The 19,887-nt window shown below is 50.3% G+C and overlaps 1 protein-coding gene across 3 annotated transcripts in view; it reads right to left on the reverse strand.

The window, feature by feature from the left end:
• Positions 1 to 19,887, reverse strand: part of ARHGAP26 (Rho GTPase activating protein 26) — a 113,521-nt gene that overhangs the window by 56,679 nt on the left and 36,955 nt on the right. For all 3 annotated transcript variants that reach the window (XM_027682606.1, XM_027682607.1, XM_027682608.1), the window contains exons 11-12: positions 19,186 to 19,264; positions 3,658 to 3,694 (exon numbers count right to left, since the gene is read on the reverse strand). In XM_027682606.1, the coding sequence (XP_027538407.1) occupies positions 3,658 to 3,694; positions 19,186 to 19,264 (116 nt within the window). The remainder of the gene's footprint in view (positions 1 to 3,657; positions 3,695 to 19,185; positions 19,265 to 19,887) is intronic.

Raw genomic sequence — 19,887 nt, forward strand, 5'->3', positions numbered from 1 at the left:
GTGTCCCTGCCCATGGCAGGGAGCAGAAGGAGATGAGCTTTAAGGTCCCTCCCAACCCAAATCATTCTCTGACTCCATGATTCTATAACCCTGCAGAGCCAACTGCCCCATGGCCAAGCAGGGCTGGGATCCCACCTCCCTGCAGCAATAGCAGGGGCAGGAAACCCAGCAGTCCCCCTGGATGGAAGTGACCTGGAATAATCCCCCTAAGCAGATGAATAAGCTGTTGCACTCATTGCTGAGCTCTGGATCAGGAAAGGTCAGGGATTTATTTGCAGTAGTTACATCCAGAAATAATATCTGATTAAATATCCAAAGTGCCTTTATTCATCCTTAAATTTAACTTTTAATGAGCATTGTAAAAGCTTGATTTCCCCTCTCACAGAGCAGCTGCTCTTTATCTCAGTCATTTACCCAATGATTCAGTTCAGCAACGGCCCAGATCAAAGGCAGATTTGGATCTACTGCTGTCCAGATCACAGAATCATGGAATCATCTCAGTTGGAAAAGCCCTCTAAGGTCATAGAGTCCAACTGTTGCCTAAGCACTGCCAAGGCCACCACTAACCCATGTCCCCAAGGGCCACATCCATACATCTGTTAAATCCCTCCAGGGATGGGGACTCCATCACTGCCCAGGGCAGCCTGTGCCAGGGCTGGACAACCCTAATTTCCAACAATCCCTGTCTGTCTGTCCAAGGGCAAGTAAAAGAGCCCCCCTTGAGGCTCTCCTTCCGCAGGGAAGGATGTGAGACTCGGCTCCAGGCTCTTCCTACAGCAGCAGCATTCCAGTGCCAAGGAGATGCACTACCCAGGCTGTAATTAATTTATCACAGTAACATTTTACATCGGCAGGAGTGATACACATCACCTGTACTGCAGCTGCTGCCCAGACACACCCCCACACTCATCTGACCTTCAAGTAGCATCACATCTCTAGTGCTAGTGAGTTGGTCTCATCCCATTCTATTTTTGCCTAGCAGATTATTTCTATTTAATCCATTAATTCCTTTACTTTACGCTGATGTGGCATATCAGAGCATCAGGAAGGGGGCAGGACTGAATCAGCTCTGTGCAGCTTGGCTGGCTCCAGCTGTGTGTCGGTTGTGGCAGTGCAAGGTCAAAGCAGCTCCTCTGCCTCCCCACCACACGTTTCTGTGCCATGCAATGATCACTGGCTTGAATTGTTTCAAAGACTTCAAGGAAATAAGAGCCACAGAGGCGGGGAGAAACCAAGAAGCAGAGACCAGAGAGAAATGAGTTTTCAAGTCTTACCAGAAATGAGTTTTCAAGTCTCAAACTACCAGTGAGCTGCCAAGTTTGGGAAAGGAAGACTGAGGGTTAATTTAGGTTAGATAAAAGGAAAAAGGTTTTTACAACGAGGGTGGTGAGGCCCTGGCACAGGTGGCCCAGAGAAGCTGTGGCTGCCCCATCCCTGGAAGTGTTCAAGGCCAGGTTGGACAGGGCTTGGAGCAATCTGCTCTAGTGGAAGGTGCCCATGCCCATGGCAGGGGGCTGGACTAAATGACCTTTAAAGGTCCCTTCCATCCCAAACTATTCTCAGATTCCATGACTGTGCCTGCTGGGGTGGCCAGATCCACACAGATAAGGTCACAACAGACAGGGCAGCCAAGGGTCTCAAGGTATGTGAAGAGCTTGTGAAAATAAAGACAACTTTTGATGGGGTCCTCAACTAATGGGGAACCAAGTGGAAGTGGAAAAAGGAGAGGGAAATGGGGAGAGAAGGGAAAGGAGTTCTTCTGTGCTGTTCCATGCAATAAGCACAAATGGCCTGGAGGATTTGTTTCCACAGAGCAGGGCAAGTCCTTCTGGTTTGCAAACTAGTGCATCTAAATCCTCCTGGCTCACGCAGTTCAGTGACACCCACTCACCCCTCAGCATGGCTTTCTCCCTCCTCCCAAAGCAGATTAAGATAAATCACCTGTGGGCCGATGGCCATCTGGCCACTCAGCAGGATGTAAAACCAAAAGCTCTGTAAATTTAGATAGTGGCCAAAAAGTGCCACTACAGCACTGTGAGGTGCTGTCACACTCCCATAAGTACAAGCAGGAAGCAGAGGTATAGAGGTTTCCAGGGTCAGGAATTGCATCCGGACTCACTCAATCACTGCACTCATTTCAAGTCCTTATAGGAAGCTCCTCTATCAAGGGCTGCTGGCAGAAAGCCAGTCCCTGAATCAATTTTAGAGTGGCTGGTGAGGCAAGCAGAGATTCAAGACGTGGATTTAATGAGGGCTGAGGCAGTCAGATCTCTGACCACACCAGCCCAGCCCAACTGGAGGGTTCAGAAGCATTGTTATGTACACAGCTGAGGGTTCCAACCCTCTTCCAGAGCCAGGAAGGACAGTCTGTGGAGCAGACAGGGAGGAGCCTTCTCACTTTTAAGACAGACCATCAAAATGGTCTCTTAAGCCAAATCACCAGGTACAGTCCTGGCAGAGCCAGGGGCTGTGTGCAGGGAACACAGAGCAGTGACAGCTCACGGCCAGGTAGGATGGAGCTGAGCCAGTCCTGGTCTCTGTGTCTCAAAAACCCCTTTTGCCCCTCCGGAAAACTGAGACAAGATGAGCTGTTCTAGCAGAGTTTCTACTCCACAGGGCATTGGCCATGCTGCCCTCCCTGAGTGTGAGGCACAGCACTGAGCTCTGCAAGGATGACCTGGGATGCACAGAGCCAGGTAGAACACATACAGGAAAGGATGGATGTGCAGCTGATGCCAGGGAAGACCAAAGGGAAAGAAAAACCATGGCAGAGAGAGCAGAGAGGGGGAAGAGACTGCTTTGTGCAAGGGCTGAAATCGATGTGAGGAACATTAGCTGCAAATTATACCAATTACTGTGAGAAAAACACTTCGGCTCAAGATGAAAATGCCATGTCTGAGGCAGCACAAAAATGAACCATGTACTGACCGTCAGCCCAGGCCGGGCTCCTGTGTGACCGGTGGTTTTGAGGGAAGGAGGGAAGGGACTGAGGGCTGGAGTATTGCAATTATGGCAAATCAAACCTACTGGGAAATGGCTCAATTAAGGGTTTTAAAACACAGGACATAAGAGGCAGGACCAGGTGCAACTGCTCCTCTAGGAAGAAAAACAAGTGCTTTCTTGACTCAAGGCTTTGATTGCCTGAACTACAATAAAAACAGCTTTTTTATTTTTAAGGGCTCTTGTTGACAATCCTGATGAGACAGGACCTCCTCACTCCTGTATTTATGCTCCAATTCCCCTCTGGAAAGGCACATTCACACTGTACATTCTGGCTCAGAAAGGAAAGCTGGTTGGTCCCAGGTGCCACCTGAACCCTCTGCTGAGTGTCAGGAGCAGGTCCTAAGGCCACCAGCACCCCTGCACTGCCCTAGGGACACCACGGTTTGGGGCAGGAGGGGACACATCCCAAGGGGTGGAGGGAACTGCCTCGCATTGCTCTCCATGGTCCCAGGTCCCACCATCAGGTTTCTGCCCCCAGTCCCTGCTGGGTGCCAGACACAGTTTTCCTTGGGTCACCCTGTGGTCCCCACACTAATTCTTGTCACCCCCCAGCCCAGGGGAGCCCAGCACAGCCCAGTGTCACCAGCATCTCCTGCTGACCCACCACATAGCTCAGTCACCTCTCAGGGGTCAGGCTTCAGAAGAAATACTTACTGCCTTCACTCTGGTTGTCCTTGTTTGAGTTGTACACCTGGAAAACACAAGAAGAAAGTCTTATGAGGACCTGGGCTCCAGCTGGGAAGGGCCTGCTGACACGCCTGGTGTCACCCCGAGGGTGTCTGCTGCCAGGACCTGCCTCCACCTCCCCCAGCAACAAGGTCCCCAAAGACCACCATGACTTTCTGCACCCAAAGGCCGCAGCTCTGGAATTGTAATAAAATAATAACTAGGATAGAACTTACAACAAGAGAATGCAAATGGGATGGACCAGGTAAAACCAGAACTACAGGGCTTTTTAAACAAAATGAAGGTGGGGTTGGACTAGATGACCTTTAAAGACCCCATCCAAGCCAAACTATTCCATGATTCTATGACTCCTCTTCTGAAAGACACACATCAAGGATATAACCTTGGAGCAAAGCAGGCAATTCCCTTATGGGCATTACAGGAATCTCTGGTAGGTGCAGCTCAGACATGGAGCAAGCAGCCACCCTTTTCAGGTACTTACAGCCTGAGCAAATGAGTCAGGCAAAGAGTACAAGAGGAAAAGATATGTCATTAACTTAGAGAGGACATGAAGCGCAGCAGAATGAGGCAGTGCATCCAGCACTGCCCGCAGCAGAGCCACTGCCGGACTCCATCTCAAGCCTCTCCAGCCTTCAAATATCAGTGCTCCTTCTCCCATCCCCATCACTACTACAGCCTGGCTACTTGAGATGAAAGTGATGTTTCAGTAGATTCAATTAAAAGGGGAAAAACACAGGCAGAAGGTTTTAATCGTGGTGTGAGGGCGGTTTAAAAGCCCAACATAATGCCAACAGCAGCTATAAGAAGATCAGCCTTAGACAGGTTGTATTTCTCCAGCTCAACAGAGTAAAATGGTTTAAAATAATCCTTCAGTACTCAGAGTCCCTACAGGAACACACACATCCCCCCCCTAGAGCTCCAGCAGTATCCCAGCTGGAGCTGACCGCTGCACCATCCATAGGACAGGACAAAAAGCCGATGCAGGCTGTTGGAGCTGCATCGCTCACACCCTTCCCTCTGCTGGGAACAGGGCTGGAAGCCCCCTTCCATAGGGAGCCCGGCACAGGGAGCTGCCTGAATCACATGCTTCCTCTCAAAATAGCCGGGGGGGAAGGAACGTTTCCAAAGGCCGTGTTGATAGCAACACACCGGCAGCAACAGCCGCACAGCCTCGGGAGCGGGGACGGGAGGAGCGCCGGGCTGCAGGCTCGGCATTCCCTCCACGGGATCCCAATCCCTGATTTTAACACTGAAGGTGGGAGGGTCTGTGCTCCCAGTGGTGTCCCTGCTGCTGGGATCTCCCCTAGGAACTCCAGCAGAAGGATGAGGCTGGGAAGCTGACTGTGGTGTCCTCAAAGGTTCAGTGCCAGCAGCAGCCTGGCACGCGCTGTTCACCACAGCAGAGCTCACCATGGTGCCCCAAAACCAGCCCAACACCCCCAGCACCCAAACCAAAAACACCCCAAAAAGGCTGTGTGTCACACAGCATGTCACCATTTGGGCATATAAACAGATTCCTTCCTTGCAGGTCACTCAAACACAGGCTATTCCTGTGCTCTCCTGCCTGTCTGGGCACCAGCCAGAGGGCAGCAGGACACCTCGGATCAGATCTGCCACCCAGGACACACTCTGGGAAGCATGAATCTAATGGAATAGCTCAAAACCAGGGGTTTGGGCAGAGACCGACCCTTCAACACTAATTCCTGGGAGAGTTCCAAGGAACACCTTTCCCCTCCCTCCCTCTCAGGGCACTTGGCTATGCAATGCAAGACCAAGTAGAGACAATTGATTGCAGGAGAAAATTCATCAGGCCACATCTGGCAAGCGGGGGATGATTCAGCAGCAAAACCAGCTGCAGTCAGCAAGTGAGTTTTCCTCTAGGAACAGTGTTTATATCAAGAAAATAAAATATGTGAAAAGAGGGAAGGAAACCACTTGTTGGTTCCCCTGCCCATGGTGCTGCCCAGCAGCCCCAGCCATGGTGTCAGCCTTCCCTAAGGAGGTTTTTCTCTCCAGCCTCTGTTGAAGGGACCAGGGACAAAGCCTGAGGTGACTCTTACTCAAAGGCTTAGAGACACATGGCCCTTCCTTTGGATCACACACAGGTTTCATGCCCTGGCTCACCCCAGACATGCAGGTAACACTATATACAGTGAAGGATGGGGCTTGGAGCAATCTGGTCTAGTGGAAGATGGTCTTGCATATGGCAGGGGGTGGAATGAGACAAGCTTTAAGGTCCCTTCCAACCCAAACCATCCTGCTCAAGTCATGATGCACAGTACATCAGGTACAGGGAGATCATCACCCTGCACATTCGCTGTTCCAGTTTGGATCCATGAAACAATAGAGACTGTTAATCACCAGAGACTGCTCCTAAAACAAGGGAAAAGGGCAGGTAAGGAAACAACATGCTTATGCCATTAATTGCAAAGTGTGCACACAACGAGAAGGAAGTTTCATGCAGAGGTCAACTGCAACCATAAAACAAGGAGATACTGTGATCCTATATCCATCTTACTGAGGACAAACCTTTAATCCATTGTCTGTGTTAATCCATTAACACCACTCTGCATCATCAGGGTTTTAAACGAGCCCCAAATCTGTAATATCCTTTTGTTTTCCAAGAAAAGTATTACTTTTCAAAATAAATACTTTTCCTATACTGCCTCAAATCTTTTGAAGAGAGATTTTTCAGGATAAGAGAAAGTTTCCAAGTTTGAGGAAGGGGCTGCTGTGTAAGACATCCAAGAATTCCAAGGGTGAGGCTCGTCTAGTGCCCCAAGGGTCACATCTGCCCCCTTGACAAACCCTTGGGCTCCTGCCCAGCTTGGCTCTCGGGATGTTAATATTCTATTCTTTCCAAAACAGCTCTGATAACATGCTTACAGCACAGGCTTAAAGCACAAGGATGCTTCTGAAGATTAAGCCTCACATATAAGACAGTCAGTTCATGGACCAACTTCCCCCTGTGAAAGGGTGTGGAATTTTAAAGAGGTTCCTTCTATTCCCTACACTACACACACAGCACCGGGCTGGGCCTGCAGCACCTCTGTCCCAGGAGAGATGGGCACCTAGCTGGGAACACATGGTCCTGGAAAACCTCTTCTGGACCCTCTTCCAAACAACTGCCAAGGGCTGGATTTGATTTTTTTCCCACCCAACGTCCTCTCTCTTGCATGTCTGCACACAATTCCCATGCTCATGTTGGCTGTGGGCTGCCTCACACAGGATACAGCGCCGGGACATGGGGCTCCGAGGCTTGTGCCAGGTCAATGCGAAGGGATGGCGCAGTGACACCTCACAGGGTGACAGCACCCAACAAACACCCAACGTGGGAGGGCTGCCAAGGACAGGAAAAGGCCAGACAGGAGCTCTGCAGACACACACATCACCCAGCATCGAGCCAGACAATAAAATACCATTAAATAAGTGTATTTTTATACCCACACACTGTTTTCCTGTTGTTAACACACTCTGGAGAAAACAGACCTAAACCCAGGAAGCTTGCAGTGGAATAAAAAGCTTCTTTCACTTTTCAGTATTAGTCACGGACAAAGGGTGGGAAATCTGAGGGAAAGAACATCACTCAGGGCCCATGTCCCACGGACACGTGTGGGAACAGGCTGGGTTATAAAACTCAGAACTGGGGCTAGTGACTAACATGCAGACAAATCCCTGCCCTGCAGCACTTGATGTTTTAACATCACCCTCTCACTAATTATTCCCATTTGAGTGTATCTTCAGAGCCAAAATATCTTTACTAGGCAGTTTCAGTAGTGATGTGTACAGAAAAAAATATATATTAACCTAGTGAAAAATCTGCAGACCTTGATGACTTAAATTTAGTTTCCTAAATTCATACTGTAGATGGTCAAATATCCTGAACAAAACCAGATTGTATCTTTTTATCAGAAGAAGCTACTGCTGCTTCATTCCTGTAGGATCACTGCTGTTTGGAGGCTTAAACAAGGCCTTTATGAGCAATTGTTGAAAAATTCTAATATGCATCTCTAAGTAATCCAGAAGGATAAATTTTATAAGAGCACAACAGCAGTTGCAACTCATGATTACTTTGACACTTGCACTATGCTCAGTTATGAACCTGATATTTAAGATAAATCATCAAAGAACAAGTTATTTCCTTTGGTGAGATTATTTCACCAAATATACACTTCCTATAGAACGAGGAAATCATTTTATAGGGATGATTAAGAAGTCTGCAATGTTCAAAGGTGTGCTAGAGGAACACACAGCCTGGGAAGCACCACCAGCCATCCTGCTCCCTCAGAGCCGGTGATTTGAGCCAGAGGGTAACTCACTCACACCCACCTACAGCCACAGGGTAACTCACTCACACCCACCTACAGCCACAGCCGAGTGCTTGCTCCTCAATCCACATCCCCAACCTCATGTGCACCAAAGTTTGGGCAGAGGCAGCAACGCAGATGCTGCATCTGCTCCTGCCCCCTCCAAATTCAGTCCTGCCATTACCACACGTACACAGGACGCCAGAGCTGTGGGTAACTCAAACATCAGCTGTGGATTTTCCTAATCAGAAATGCTCTGAGAGCCATCATTCAGAGCTTAAAATACCCTTACAGCCACTGACAGTCACCATCAGGAGCCTAAAACACCTCTAGAGACACCATCCAGAGCCTAAAATACTCTATAGACACCAACAGCGACCACGCAAAGCCTAAAATACTTCCATGGGCACCCATGCCCACCATCCAGAGCCTAAAATAGTCCTACAGTCACTATTCATCATCTGATGGCACTTTCTGCTTGTGCACAGATAAACCAAGAAGAATATGATCCATCAGTTTTCCAACCTGATCCTACATAAATTGCACATGTGAGCGTGCAAAGAGCAAATGGGTGTGGGGGTGGTTTGGGATGAAACTGGATTGTGGGAAAAGAAAAGGAAAAGGAAGTAGCAGGGGGTTGGAAGGGGAACTACGAAAAGATGATGTTAGGTAATTTAATGTTTATTTCCTCATTTCAGGGGTCACACTGCTGCCCATGGTGTCCATTTACCTCCACAAGACACAGATTGTGCTCTTGTAAGGCACTTGTAGGGGTGCCATGAACTTTCTGTGGACACATATTTCATACAAAATGCAAGTTCTCATTTAAAATTTAAAATCCAAAACGGCCCACCTAAGCTGCATCCCTTGGAGGTTGCACAGTGTTTAGCAGAGTTCCAAAAATCCTTCAGGTTCCAACATCAGCGTGAAATTCTGCACAATGGCTAAAATCTAGAGGAAAGAATTGTCCAGTTTCTCAGAGGGAACAGGGATTTAAGGAAAGCCTTGGAGACCAAGAGGTCAGCAGACCTGGCTTGGAGGGAATGGAACCTCCATCTGAGAAGGATTTCAAGCACTATACCCTGGAGTGGAAGATTCGACCTCACACTTCTTTCACTTGTGCCGGGACCTTCCCTTCAATCCAGACTTTCCATTTGGACTATCATAAGGGGCCAGTCCTGCCAGAATTCCCTGGTCTCCCTGGAGAAGCATGGTGTTTGCAAGGTCCAGAGCAATGGGAGGAAATGCTGCAGTATTATGCAATTTCCTTGTGATTCATATTCAGAAATCCTCAAAACAACCAGGAACAAATCTTTCAACTTTCAGCTCAGAAGATGCACAAGCCAAAAGGGTATAAATAGATATTCTCTCAGATTTGGTAGCCCAAGTGGCTTCCCAGCCACCCAGGATGGGCTGGGAAGATATGGGCAGGAGAAGCACAGACATTCCATGTGGGTGTTTTGCAACCCTTTTATAAAAGAAAAGGGAAAATGGGCTGAAAACCAGCCTGAAGGCTGGTGTCCAGCCATTCTGACTGACTCAGCTGGTGCTGGGGCGTGTCTGCAGCACCCCGAGCACCCTGGAGCTCCAGCAGAGCCCCTGCACAAGGCTTCACTCAGCCCAGCAGTGAGAAACACGGGATGGGACTCTCATACATTCCTTTTCCCACCAGTTAATTGCCCTACAACAGAAGATGCACTTGGAACAAGTCTTTCCTCTTAATGTCTTCCTCATTCAGACACCAGCAATGCACCTGACTGTGTCCTCCCATTCCAGAGCATATCCCATACAGAGCCATATCCATGGTGCACACAGGGATGCCCAGAGTGGGGCCAGAGCCTCTGACCACCCAGGGAGCCCTTCAGAGATGGCATAAACAAGCGTGGGGAGGGGAGGACACCCTATATCCTGTCCCTGCAGCAACAGGGAAGGGGAAAGAGGAAGAACAGAAAGGAATAAAGAAGAAGAGAAGAGAAGAGTGAGATGGCACAGGTATGTGCCACGCCAGGATCCTCTGCACCTGACACCCGCGCTTGGCACAGCACTGCAGAGATGCTGCGTTGGGACACAGCCCAGTAGCAGGATCCCAGCAAAGCACAGAGCAGGGCAGATCATGTACAAAAAGCCTATTTCCTTATTAAAAGCAGGACACCTGGCAACCTTGATGAAATCAGCCCTTGTTTCTGGCTCTGCCTTATCAACCCTGTTCTATTTTTGTCCGACAGCCAGGTTTTTGTAGTACAAGCAGGATTTTCAGAGCTAGACTACACTGTGTTGTGGTTAGAAATAACCTTCCTTGCTCTGCGAGCCAGAAGGATACAGATAGGAGTATGATCTCTCCCAGCCCACATCCCTGCAAACCTCCCTGCAGTGGCAGGGGAGGAAAAAATATGCCTTGCTTCCGAAGTGGAGAACTTGGCAGGGCAGCAGAAACCCACTGTGAAATGCTGGTTTATGTCATTCAGACGAGGCTGTTCATTTGGAAGAGGGTGGCCAGGGACCCTGGCAGCTCCTTCCTTCCTTCCTTCCTTTCCTCCCAACCTACTGTTCTCATCACTGTCGGAGTCATCTCCCACCTTGTGTCCCCCTTTCTGTCTCCTCCTCCTTCCTTCCAACATAAATTTCAGCTCATAACTCACACTCTGGGCCTGATTAAAAGAAGAAGAAAAGAAGTCTATCAGAAGTGAAGCGTCTGGGGGCTTGAATCCTCTACACGGGTCTTGCTCTCCTGTCTCTCGGAGCTGAACTAAAGGATGGTTCTAATTAAAAACAAGCCCACGTTTTATTACAAGTGCAGGCATTCCCAAGGGCCTCCGGAGCCGAGGCCGGCCGGGCTCCCTGCCAGCCAGCTGGGCTGCTTAGCTCAGCTCAGTTATATAACCCACCATGTTTGTCACCCAAGGAAACAATTACCTGGGTCAAACTAAGGGAAAAAATTACCTGGGTCAAACTGTCAACTTCCCATGCGTAACTGTGGAAAGGGAATCCAGCAGCACCTACTCTGGGGGTTATGTGGAAGCAACAGAGCAGAGCATGCCAGATCTATGGCAGCCTCAGAATAACGCAGCTAAAGGTCAACTGCTTCAGTAAAATACATTTTTGGAATAACTAAAGCGCCTAAAGTTTCCCAGAGCAGCATTTTTAGGCAAGTCCAGAAAAGCAGATATGTTGGGATCACTCAAATGACTGATTAAAAAACTTCTATTAGTCTAAGCTTCCCCTAAGTTTTCTAGGATGCTTGAGCAACAACTTGCACATCCTCCTCCAGCAGCTCTGCCCTGGAGCCCAGCCAGCCCCAGCCAGCACACACACCCTTCCTCCTCCCAACGTCTGCTGACGAACGCAGGCTCTCAACACATCAAAACCAGCCTAATTTTAAGTGGCAGTGTCATCTTTATTTTTAAAATAACTGTAACACAGCCATGCCTGGCGCTCCTCCTCTGTGAAAGAGGTTTGACACTGCCCGGGTGTTCCAAACAATGCTGGTGGCTTAGTGCCAGCACTGGTTCAACTACCACTGGCTGCTGGTTTAAACACTGTGCAATCCTTGAGCTGAGACCACTTTCAGTCCCCCGTTTGCACAGCTGTTGGTGGGGGACACCTGGGTCAGCCATGTGGCTGAGGCTCCGGGAAAGGCAGCAGAAAGGGGACACAATTCCATCCTTCTGCTCCCAGGGAGACCCCTGTGAGCCCAGGGTGGCTGCAGAGGGTTTCTCAGAGCAGCCCTGGGATGCAGCACAGGGTTCCTCCCTGGAGCTGGGAGCCAGCCTGACGGAGGCTTAAATGGTGGTGTCCCCCTCCAAAACTGCAGCAGGATGTTTACACCCTTCCAGACAGAACCTGAAATTCCACAAAACTAAAAACCTTCCTGGGAAATCACTCACCCCAGCACATACCCAGCACTCACAGCTGCACAGCACTCGTGAGCAGCATTTCTACCATGTGGCATCCAACAAACAGTGATTGAGGGACAGCATGGGACATGTCCACCTGCACACTGGGGTGGCCTGAGCCTGTTGCCTGCTGGCTCGGGCTTCTAATCCCAATCCTGCTCCTGCTCCTGCCAGAGCCCAGCTTCCCAGCTCTGCACAGAGATCTGCCAGAAATGGCAAATCAAGGGTGGAACAACAGAGAGACCAGAAGGACAGAAAGAAGATGATTAAAACAGAGTTTCAAAGGACAGACCTTCTCTTGGGGCTGCAGCTGGGAGACGAAAAACCCCTGGGTCATGGACAGTGGTGGGGCTGCAGCAGGACAGGAAATTACTGCTTAAAACCAAATGTAAGAACCAATAAAGTAGGAAATAAAGGAAGAGGGCAGTTTTGCAACTCATTGTACAATGAAACAGTCACTTTAATTTTTAATTTAAAGTAGGAAACAATACTCTTAATAGTCTATTCAAATTGGCAGGGGAGTTTGTTCTCCTAAAAACGAGCTATTCCCTGAATTTCTACATGTTTCTTGAATTGCCTGATCAAATCATTCTAAGCAGAGGTGATGAAGTGCAGAGAGGAAAGCAAAGTGAGCACATACTCTTTGATCTGTCACTCCAGCCAAGGCTCTGTGCCTCCCTACAGAGGTGCCAGCACAGCAAAAGGGTGGACAGCAAGTTCCCACCAAACTATGCAACAAATCCCTGGATGCAACCCCTCTGCACCCTTCCCTTAGGCTGGTTCACCTCTCCAGGCCCAGACTCACAAACAAGTTGCCACACGCAGCTGATCCGTCCTGTTCCACACACTGTGCTGCAATCCAGGTTCAACTAACCACCATTCCCCAGGAACTCTGCAAACTCAACCCACCTCTCACCATCACGCTCACCTCTGGCCTGAACCCCCAAAACCCCAAACCCATAGTACAGCAGAGCTGGTGCGTGTCCCACAGAGGAGATGAGTGTTGTATGATGTCCTGTGGATCGGTGATGGGACCTACACTCACATCCCCATTTCTCACCCCTCTGCAAGTTTCCCTTGCAGGGTATCAGCAGTGACACAACATGGGAGGAGACGTGCAGCAGAGCCAACATCATCTGCCAAAGGGAGAGTGAAACCCAGCTGGTCTCCTGGGACCAACTGAACCCATTTTCAGGCAAAGCCAAATGTTCATAGCCAATTTCTGCAGCACAGACCCCCAAGGAAGAGCAAGGAATGCATCAAAGAAATTATGAGGTATTCACAGGAGAGCTACTGCTCTGCTCCTACATATCCCCAACAACACAGCGGGAAGAAGAGGTCACAAACTTGCCAAAACTGGGTGGCACAGCACTTTTAGGTGTGTAAAAGCAATCCAGAGGTCTCTTTTCTCTTTGAAAAATCATCTAGAATGCTTCTCTCAGCATTGTTCTCTCTGTCAGCCAAGCAGCTTAAGAAAAGGACAAAACCTGCCAGCCTGCAGCCGGCGGTGACTGTGGCTGGGCGAGACGACAGCCAGTGAAGCAGCAGTTGTTGGAACCAGGAATAAAAGCCTGAAGTCAAGGCTTAAGACCTCACTGGCTTAAGTGCTTTAGAAGCAAAATAAAAGCTTATGAACTCATGTAAAGTTACTGCTATTACAGGCTTAAATGAGTTACCAAAGAGGGGAGGAAGAGGGAGGGAACAGTGGGAAGAGCACGTGATACAAGAACTAACATGGAACGTGAGGTATCATTCCATCTGAAAGCTCAAGCTGATTCTCTGAGGATCCTCTGCTACCATCTTGTCTCCAAAAAAGACTAAGCATTTTTTTGGGGCAATAATCTTGAAGTGTGGGATGCAAAAATAAGCCAAGCAGGAGCTCCCCTGGGCCAGGTTGGGGCCCAGTGGGACTCACCACCAGTGTGGCTCCACCGAGGCAGTGGTGCCGCTCTGGGAGGCAGCACGGATGCTCCCAGAGCATAGAGAGACTGAGCTCCAGTTCAGGGAAAGTTCACTGGGTGAACTTAGAGATTAAGAGCAGGCAAAGCGGGGAAAAAACGTTCTGTTCAGCAAAGAGAGAGAGACAGGGAGATGAAAAAGCAACAATGGGAATGACTCAGGTCATGGAGAACAAAAAAAAATTCGCTATAAGAAAACAAACCCAGGCAGGATGAAGGCCATGAAAACCTGCAAGATAAAGTGCACACAACAAAAACATCTTCTCCAGAAAGCTGACAAAAACACACGTCTGTGGGATTGCGAGCGTACAAAGATCAGCATGGAAAGGGCTGTGAGGAAACAAGCTGGAGAGACAGACACGGACCCAACCCTGAGGAGAGAGGGGGGAAGAACACGGTGATCACTCCAACACTTGTCCACGGGCTCCCCGTGCAAAGAGAACTCAGCCAAAGACACCGTCTGTACACAAAGATGCTCTGGGTGAGGATTTTTCTACCATCTCTGACAACTTAGATGGAGTGAATTAAAAGGGTAAAGCAGATCTGCAGCTCCAGTGAGCCCCAGCCCAGTGTGAGGGGGCTGGGAAGGGGTGTGGTGGGTGCAAGGTTGTTCCCCAGCAGCCGCACGGGCGCTGGAACCAAAGTCCTTCAAGTTAATTTATTTTTTGAATGAGCCAAAATGACAGGAATGCCGAGGTTGAAAGCACTGGAGTGAGTTCAAAAGACATCATTTCCACTGGGAAATAAATCCCTCACCATTTTGTATAATTAGACAAGGAAAATGAAAAACAATTTCAGAAAGAATTCCCAGCAGCAATATCCAAGGAGGAGGCAGGACCTGCATTGGGCAGGAATGTGGGGCTGGGCTCTGCTGTCACTGCTGGGCACACAAACACCACACAGCATCTCCAGAGCGGCAGGGGTGAAGGAGCTCCTGGACCACTGACCTGTTGTCTGACCAGGAGCGTGGCTGCGGGGCTGGGAACAGGACCACGGCATGGGGAGCTCCAGAGGCATCATCCCACCCATCACCACCAGCCTCGGTGCATGGCCAGAGCTCCTGGAGGGCCACTGCACCCAGCCCATGTGGAGGAGCTGACGGAGACCCTGAGTGGGACACCCGCAGGGAGGGGAGTCCTGCCCCACGGTCCCAGGCTGGCAGTGGGTGGAGAGATGCGACCACATTGCTGCTGCTTCACCTCTGCTCCTCTCACCAACCCAAACCCACCACCACCACCACAGCATGGCTCCCAGAATGGTGGCAGTGGTCAGTGTGGAAGCACCCAGCCTCAGGCTGGGGGGCCATGGAGGGGCAGGGAGAGGGGAAAGACACCCACAGCTGTGGAGGGAGGAGCCCAGAGACCTGACAGGTTCTGGAGGTCTGTGCTCTCCTTCCCTCAGTGTACCCAGATTAAACGCTGCCATCCCAAAACTATTGGCTTCTTGTGTAGTGGCAGGAGGAAGAAGTGGCTCTGATTTGGGGTTGTGCCGAGTTTTGGGGACAAAGCTGGGAAGGCAAGCGCTGTTCCCACCCCGAGCAGCCTAAATGCAGGAACTGGGGGCAGGCTTGGGGGGCACGTCCCTCTCCCAGACCTCCAGGTCCCGGGGCAGGGGTGAGGGCCGCAGAGCCCGGGGGTGTGGGGGGTCCCGGCCCAGCCCCACGTCACAAGTGCCATGAGTGGCCGGTCTCAGCTGCCATCTAGTGGGGAGCAGCTGCAGGGCACCGACATCTCTCCGGGCTGGCACAGAGTCTCAGAATCATTTACGTTGGAAAAGACCTCCAAGATCATCGAGTCCAACCTGTGACTGATCCCCACCTTGTCAACCAGACCAGAGCACTGAGTGCCACATCCAGTCATTCCTTGAACACCTCCAGTGGTGGTGACTCCACCATCTCCCTGGGCAGCCCCTTCCAAGACTGACAGCCCTTTCCAGGAAGAAATTCTTCCTGATGTCCAACCTGGACCTCCCCTGGCACAGTTTAAGGTCATTTCCTCTTGTCCTGTCCCTTGTTCCCGGGGAGCAAAGCTCGACCCCCAGCTGGCTCCCCCTCCTGTCAGGGAGTTGTAGAGAGGGATGAAGTCTCCCTTGAGCCTCCTCTTCCACTCTAGCTACAGGCTTGGCAAGAAAGCCACAACCTTACCAAAATGCTTACCTTGTTCTTTGCCACAAAACACACTGTGTAATTTGTGCCTCTCCTAATCTTGCAGCCCACCACAGCCACCATCAGCCAACATAGCTTTTATTCCTGACTCAGGTTCTAAGGAAGTTTCAGAATTACTCTGGCTTCCACCATACATGTCTGCAAACTTCATCACCAGAGGAGAAAACCCATAGGAAACTGACCTCAGTATCTTAATAAAACCAAACACCACTGACCCATCATGGAGTTAGCAGTTTCTCCTATTTCCAGCTTCTATAATACCAAAGAAAACCCAAAGTCAACATAAGGGGTTTATCCAAATTAATAACAAGTGGTAAGAGTTAACGGCGCAATAAGAGTTGTCTGGAGGCTGCTCTGGCTGTGAGATACAGCATAAATCTTCTCAAGTTGTGACAAATGTCTTGGCTAATGCAGCCACATTCTATGTTTAGATCTCACTAAGATGTAATTTGACATTTGGGTTTACTTTCTTCATTATAATTAGGAAACGAACTCCAGTCCACGGTAATCTCTTCACAGCCTGAATTTGCACATGGAATTACTGCCCCCACTGTGCCAAGCCTTCCCCACACTCAACAGTCAAATCAAAGGAAAACCAGACATTCTTTCCAGTAGGGTTCTTTGGTTACAGAAACACAGTCAAAGCATAGGATGGATATTTCTAGAAGTGCAAAGGTTAAATCCTTGTCTCTTGTTCAAGGAAATCTCTGTGGAGAGGTAACACACCACACCCTGGTGTTGCAAGATAAGAACCCAAACAGAACAGCCCACAACTCCATTTTTGATGGATGGATGAGGATATCTGAGGACAAGGAGGTGCCTCATCTGTCAACACGCACCACCTTTGTCAGTAAAGTGCCTCTTGGATCTGTTTCCATATGGGCTGCATTCCCATGGCTCCCACTCCACACCTGGAAGGCCAGTTTAAGCCATTAGCATTTAAGTGCCACGAAGTGTTGCATTAATGCGCAGCCACAACCCCTGACACGCTGGATGAGCAGGCTGCCCTCAGCTGATGGGCACGATAGGGAGGAACAGCAACACACAGGCGGCACGAAGACTTGCGTGTCTTTGAAGGAGTTCTCATAACCACATTCTGGAACAGGATAATCCAGGCAGTCCTGTACCGGTTGCTCCACAGCTCCTTTCACATGCACAGCGTTTTGCAAGCACCCAAAATCTCTGTCTGCACCTCTACAGAGTGGCTCTGCTCTTATGCCACATCCTGGTAACATCTGCAGGTCAACACACAACTGGATGACCATATTCTGGCAGCTCTTGTTGCAGGTGACTGGGTTTCCCATCCCTGCAACAGCAGCTCTCAGTGGAGGTGGGCAGTGGGAAGCAGGTGAGCACGCAGGAGGAGGACAAGGCTCCACTCAGACTGGGAGCAACAATGCACATTTTGCTTCTGAAGAAATGGAAAATATTATCTATCTGGTCTCCAGACCAGAATCAACTAGATTCAACCAGAAGCAACTAGAATCAAAGCAGGGGTTCCTTTAAGAGGGATCAAGACAGCTGGGACCTGAAGAGGGTTGTCTCAGTACAGCTTTCCCAGGGTTCAAGAGCCAAGGTGGAGGAGCTGGCTGGTCATCCCAAGCAAAAGTTTCAACAGGTGATTGAAAAAGGAAGCAGAGGCTGTCACAGATTCATCGAATCATGGAATGGTTTGGATTGGAAGGGGCCTTAAAGCTCACCCAGTCTCAACTCCCTGCCATTGGCAGAGACATCTTACACTAGACAAGGCTGTTCCGAGCCATGTCCAACCTGGCCTTGAACACTTCCAGAGATGGGGCAGCCACAGGTTCTCTGGGCAGGTGAAAATTCAAACAGAAGAGGTTCAGCCAGGGGATCAGGAGGCCAGGGAAGCAGTCAGGCTCGAGCCCAGGCAGGCTGTGCCCTCTCCTCCCTTGGATGCTCTCAGCTCCCAACCAGGTAACACCCCGAGCAACCTGCTCTGAGCAGGAGGTTGGACTAGAAACCTCACGAGCTCCCGTCCTACCTGAATTACCTGATGGATCTACAATTCCAGTTTGGGACCTGGCTGTAATCCACAATGCAATCCCTTCCCTGAAATGCAGGGCAGCAGCCTCCCACACCCAGCCTCCCGATCTCTGAACCGCTGCGTGTTCTAAAAGCAAGTGCTTGACTAAGCCCAGAACGTGCTTTCCAGCACTCTCGGAACAACCCCGTGTATCCACACCTCACCTGGCTTCAATGAACATTTTCTGTGGTAAATAAGAACTTTTCCATGGATTTGGGGGGATTTGCTCAAACCAGTACCAGTCTGTGGCAGTGGGCTGTGCTGGGATGTGACACCCCGCTTGCCACATGGACTCCACTCCAACTGCCAGAGCCTGACTCGGGCCTGGAGCACAGACACCCAACTCCAAACCACATGAGCTGTCATGGAACAGCCTGGGCTGCTCTGGCTCTGTGCACGGTTTCTTTTTGTGTCCTGATATGCTTTTGGCCATGCCAAGGAATGAAGGTCACAGGCTGGTCTTGGCTGCTCGGTGGTGCCGTGTGTGCCATGGGAGAGCCCCCATGCCGAGCCAGGATGGGCCACACCAGCACCTGCACCCTCCGAGGGACCCACTTGGAACCGGCTAACTTTTCGAGCTGGCAGGAAGGTTTGAAAATGTATTCAAAAACAAAAACTAACAACCTGCAAAACTCCAGAATCCCTTCCAGAGGTGAGGAAGCCTTTGGCAGGGCAAGAGCAAACACAGGGAACAGGGGCCACGCTCCTCCACTCACACGAAACGTGCAATTCTCTACCAGACTGAGAAACGGCTGCCAAGGAATCGCAGGACTCAAAAAGCCCTGGAAATCTACAGCATATTTTCTTCCACTGCTCTTTTTGCCATGTTTTCCTTTCAGCACGGCAGAGCAGCGTGTTTGTGCTGGCCAAGCCTACCCTCCTCCTCTCCACCGCACCTTCAAGCAATCCAAGCACAGGAGATACAGTATTACCTCAAATATTTAACCAAGGGATTAAACTATTCTCTTGGCAGGAGGCAGGAGCTGCCCCACGGATACAGCTCTCACACCTCTCACACCGGCTGGCAGGCGCTGCGTGACAGCGGGCTCCGCAGCAAACAATCTGCCCTGGGCTACCAGAAGCTCTCCACAATTTTCTCTGCTTTTTGGGTAAAATTTCTGCTCACCGGTTCCCGGCCATCCATTGCCTCCATCCACAGCCTCCGGTCTTCTTCCGAAAGCGCCTGCATGGTGATGACGCCCGGCCTGCAGAGAGAAAGGGGACGCCGTAAATAAACTGCCGGATGGAAAGCAAAATAAAATAAAATAAGCAAAGACAAATTTCCCATGAGAAGAAGAGGGAAAGAGGACAAGCTTCTTTCTAGCCAAGTCCCAGCAAATGGGGCTGAGCCCAGCCTGACCTCTCCATGGACATCCTTGCAGGTCCTGACCAGGATCAGCCAGCAAGCAGAGGACATCTCCAATGATTGACACACCTTTCCAGTGGGTTTAGTGTAAGAGCTGGATGCCAAATTCCTCCTCTGGCCCTCAGCCTGCCCTGGGCTAAGCAGGTCCATCCAGTGACAGAAGAAGGCAAGGAAGGTAACAAAGCAAGCAGGAGCCCCACGCATCCCAGCCCTCCATGTCCCACCACCACCTCATGCACCAGCTCACGGAGGGGACCTTCTGCTGCAAGAAGCATTACATCCCCAGAACGCTGGTGCCAGCATGGCTGTGCCAATGCCCTGACCCTGCCCATACCCTGCTGTCACAGGCAGCAGTGGCAGCGAGGTGATCCTGGTCTGTGCACCCCTCCAGCAGCAGGGGAGCACTGCAGGAGTCCTGGTTGCCCCAGGGTGCTGGTCCTGCCCCTGCCATCACACACACAC

This window comes from Neopelma chrysocephalum, unplaced genomic scaffold (genome assembly GCF_003984885.1).
Source record: "Neopelma chrysocephalum unplaced genomic scaffold, ASM398488v2 Primary Assembly neopelma1_63, whole genome shotgun sequence".
Taxonomy (NCBI): domain Eukaryota; kingdom Metazoa; phylum Chordata; class Aves; order Passeriformes; family Pipridae; genus Neopelma; species Neopelma chrysocephalum.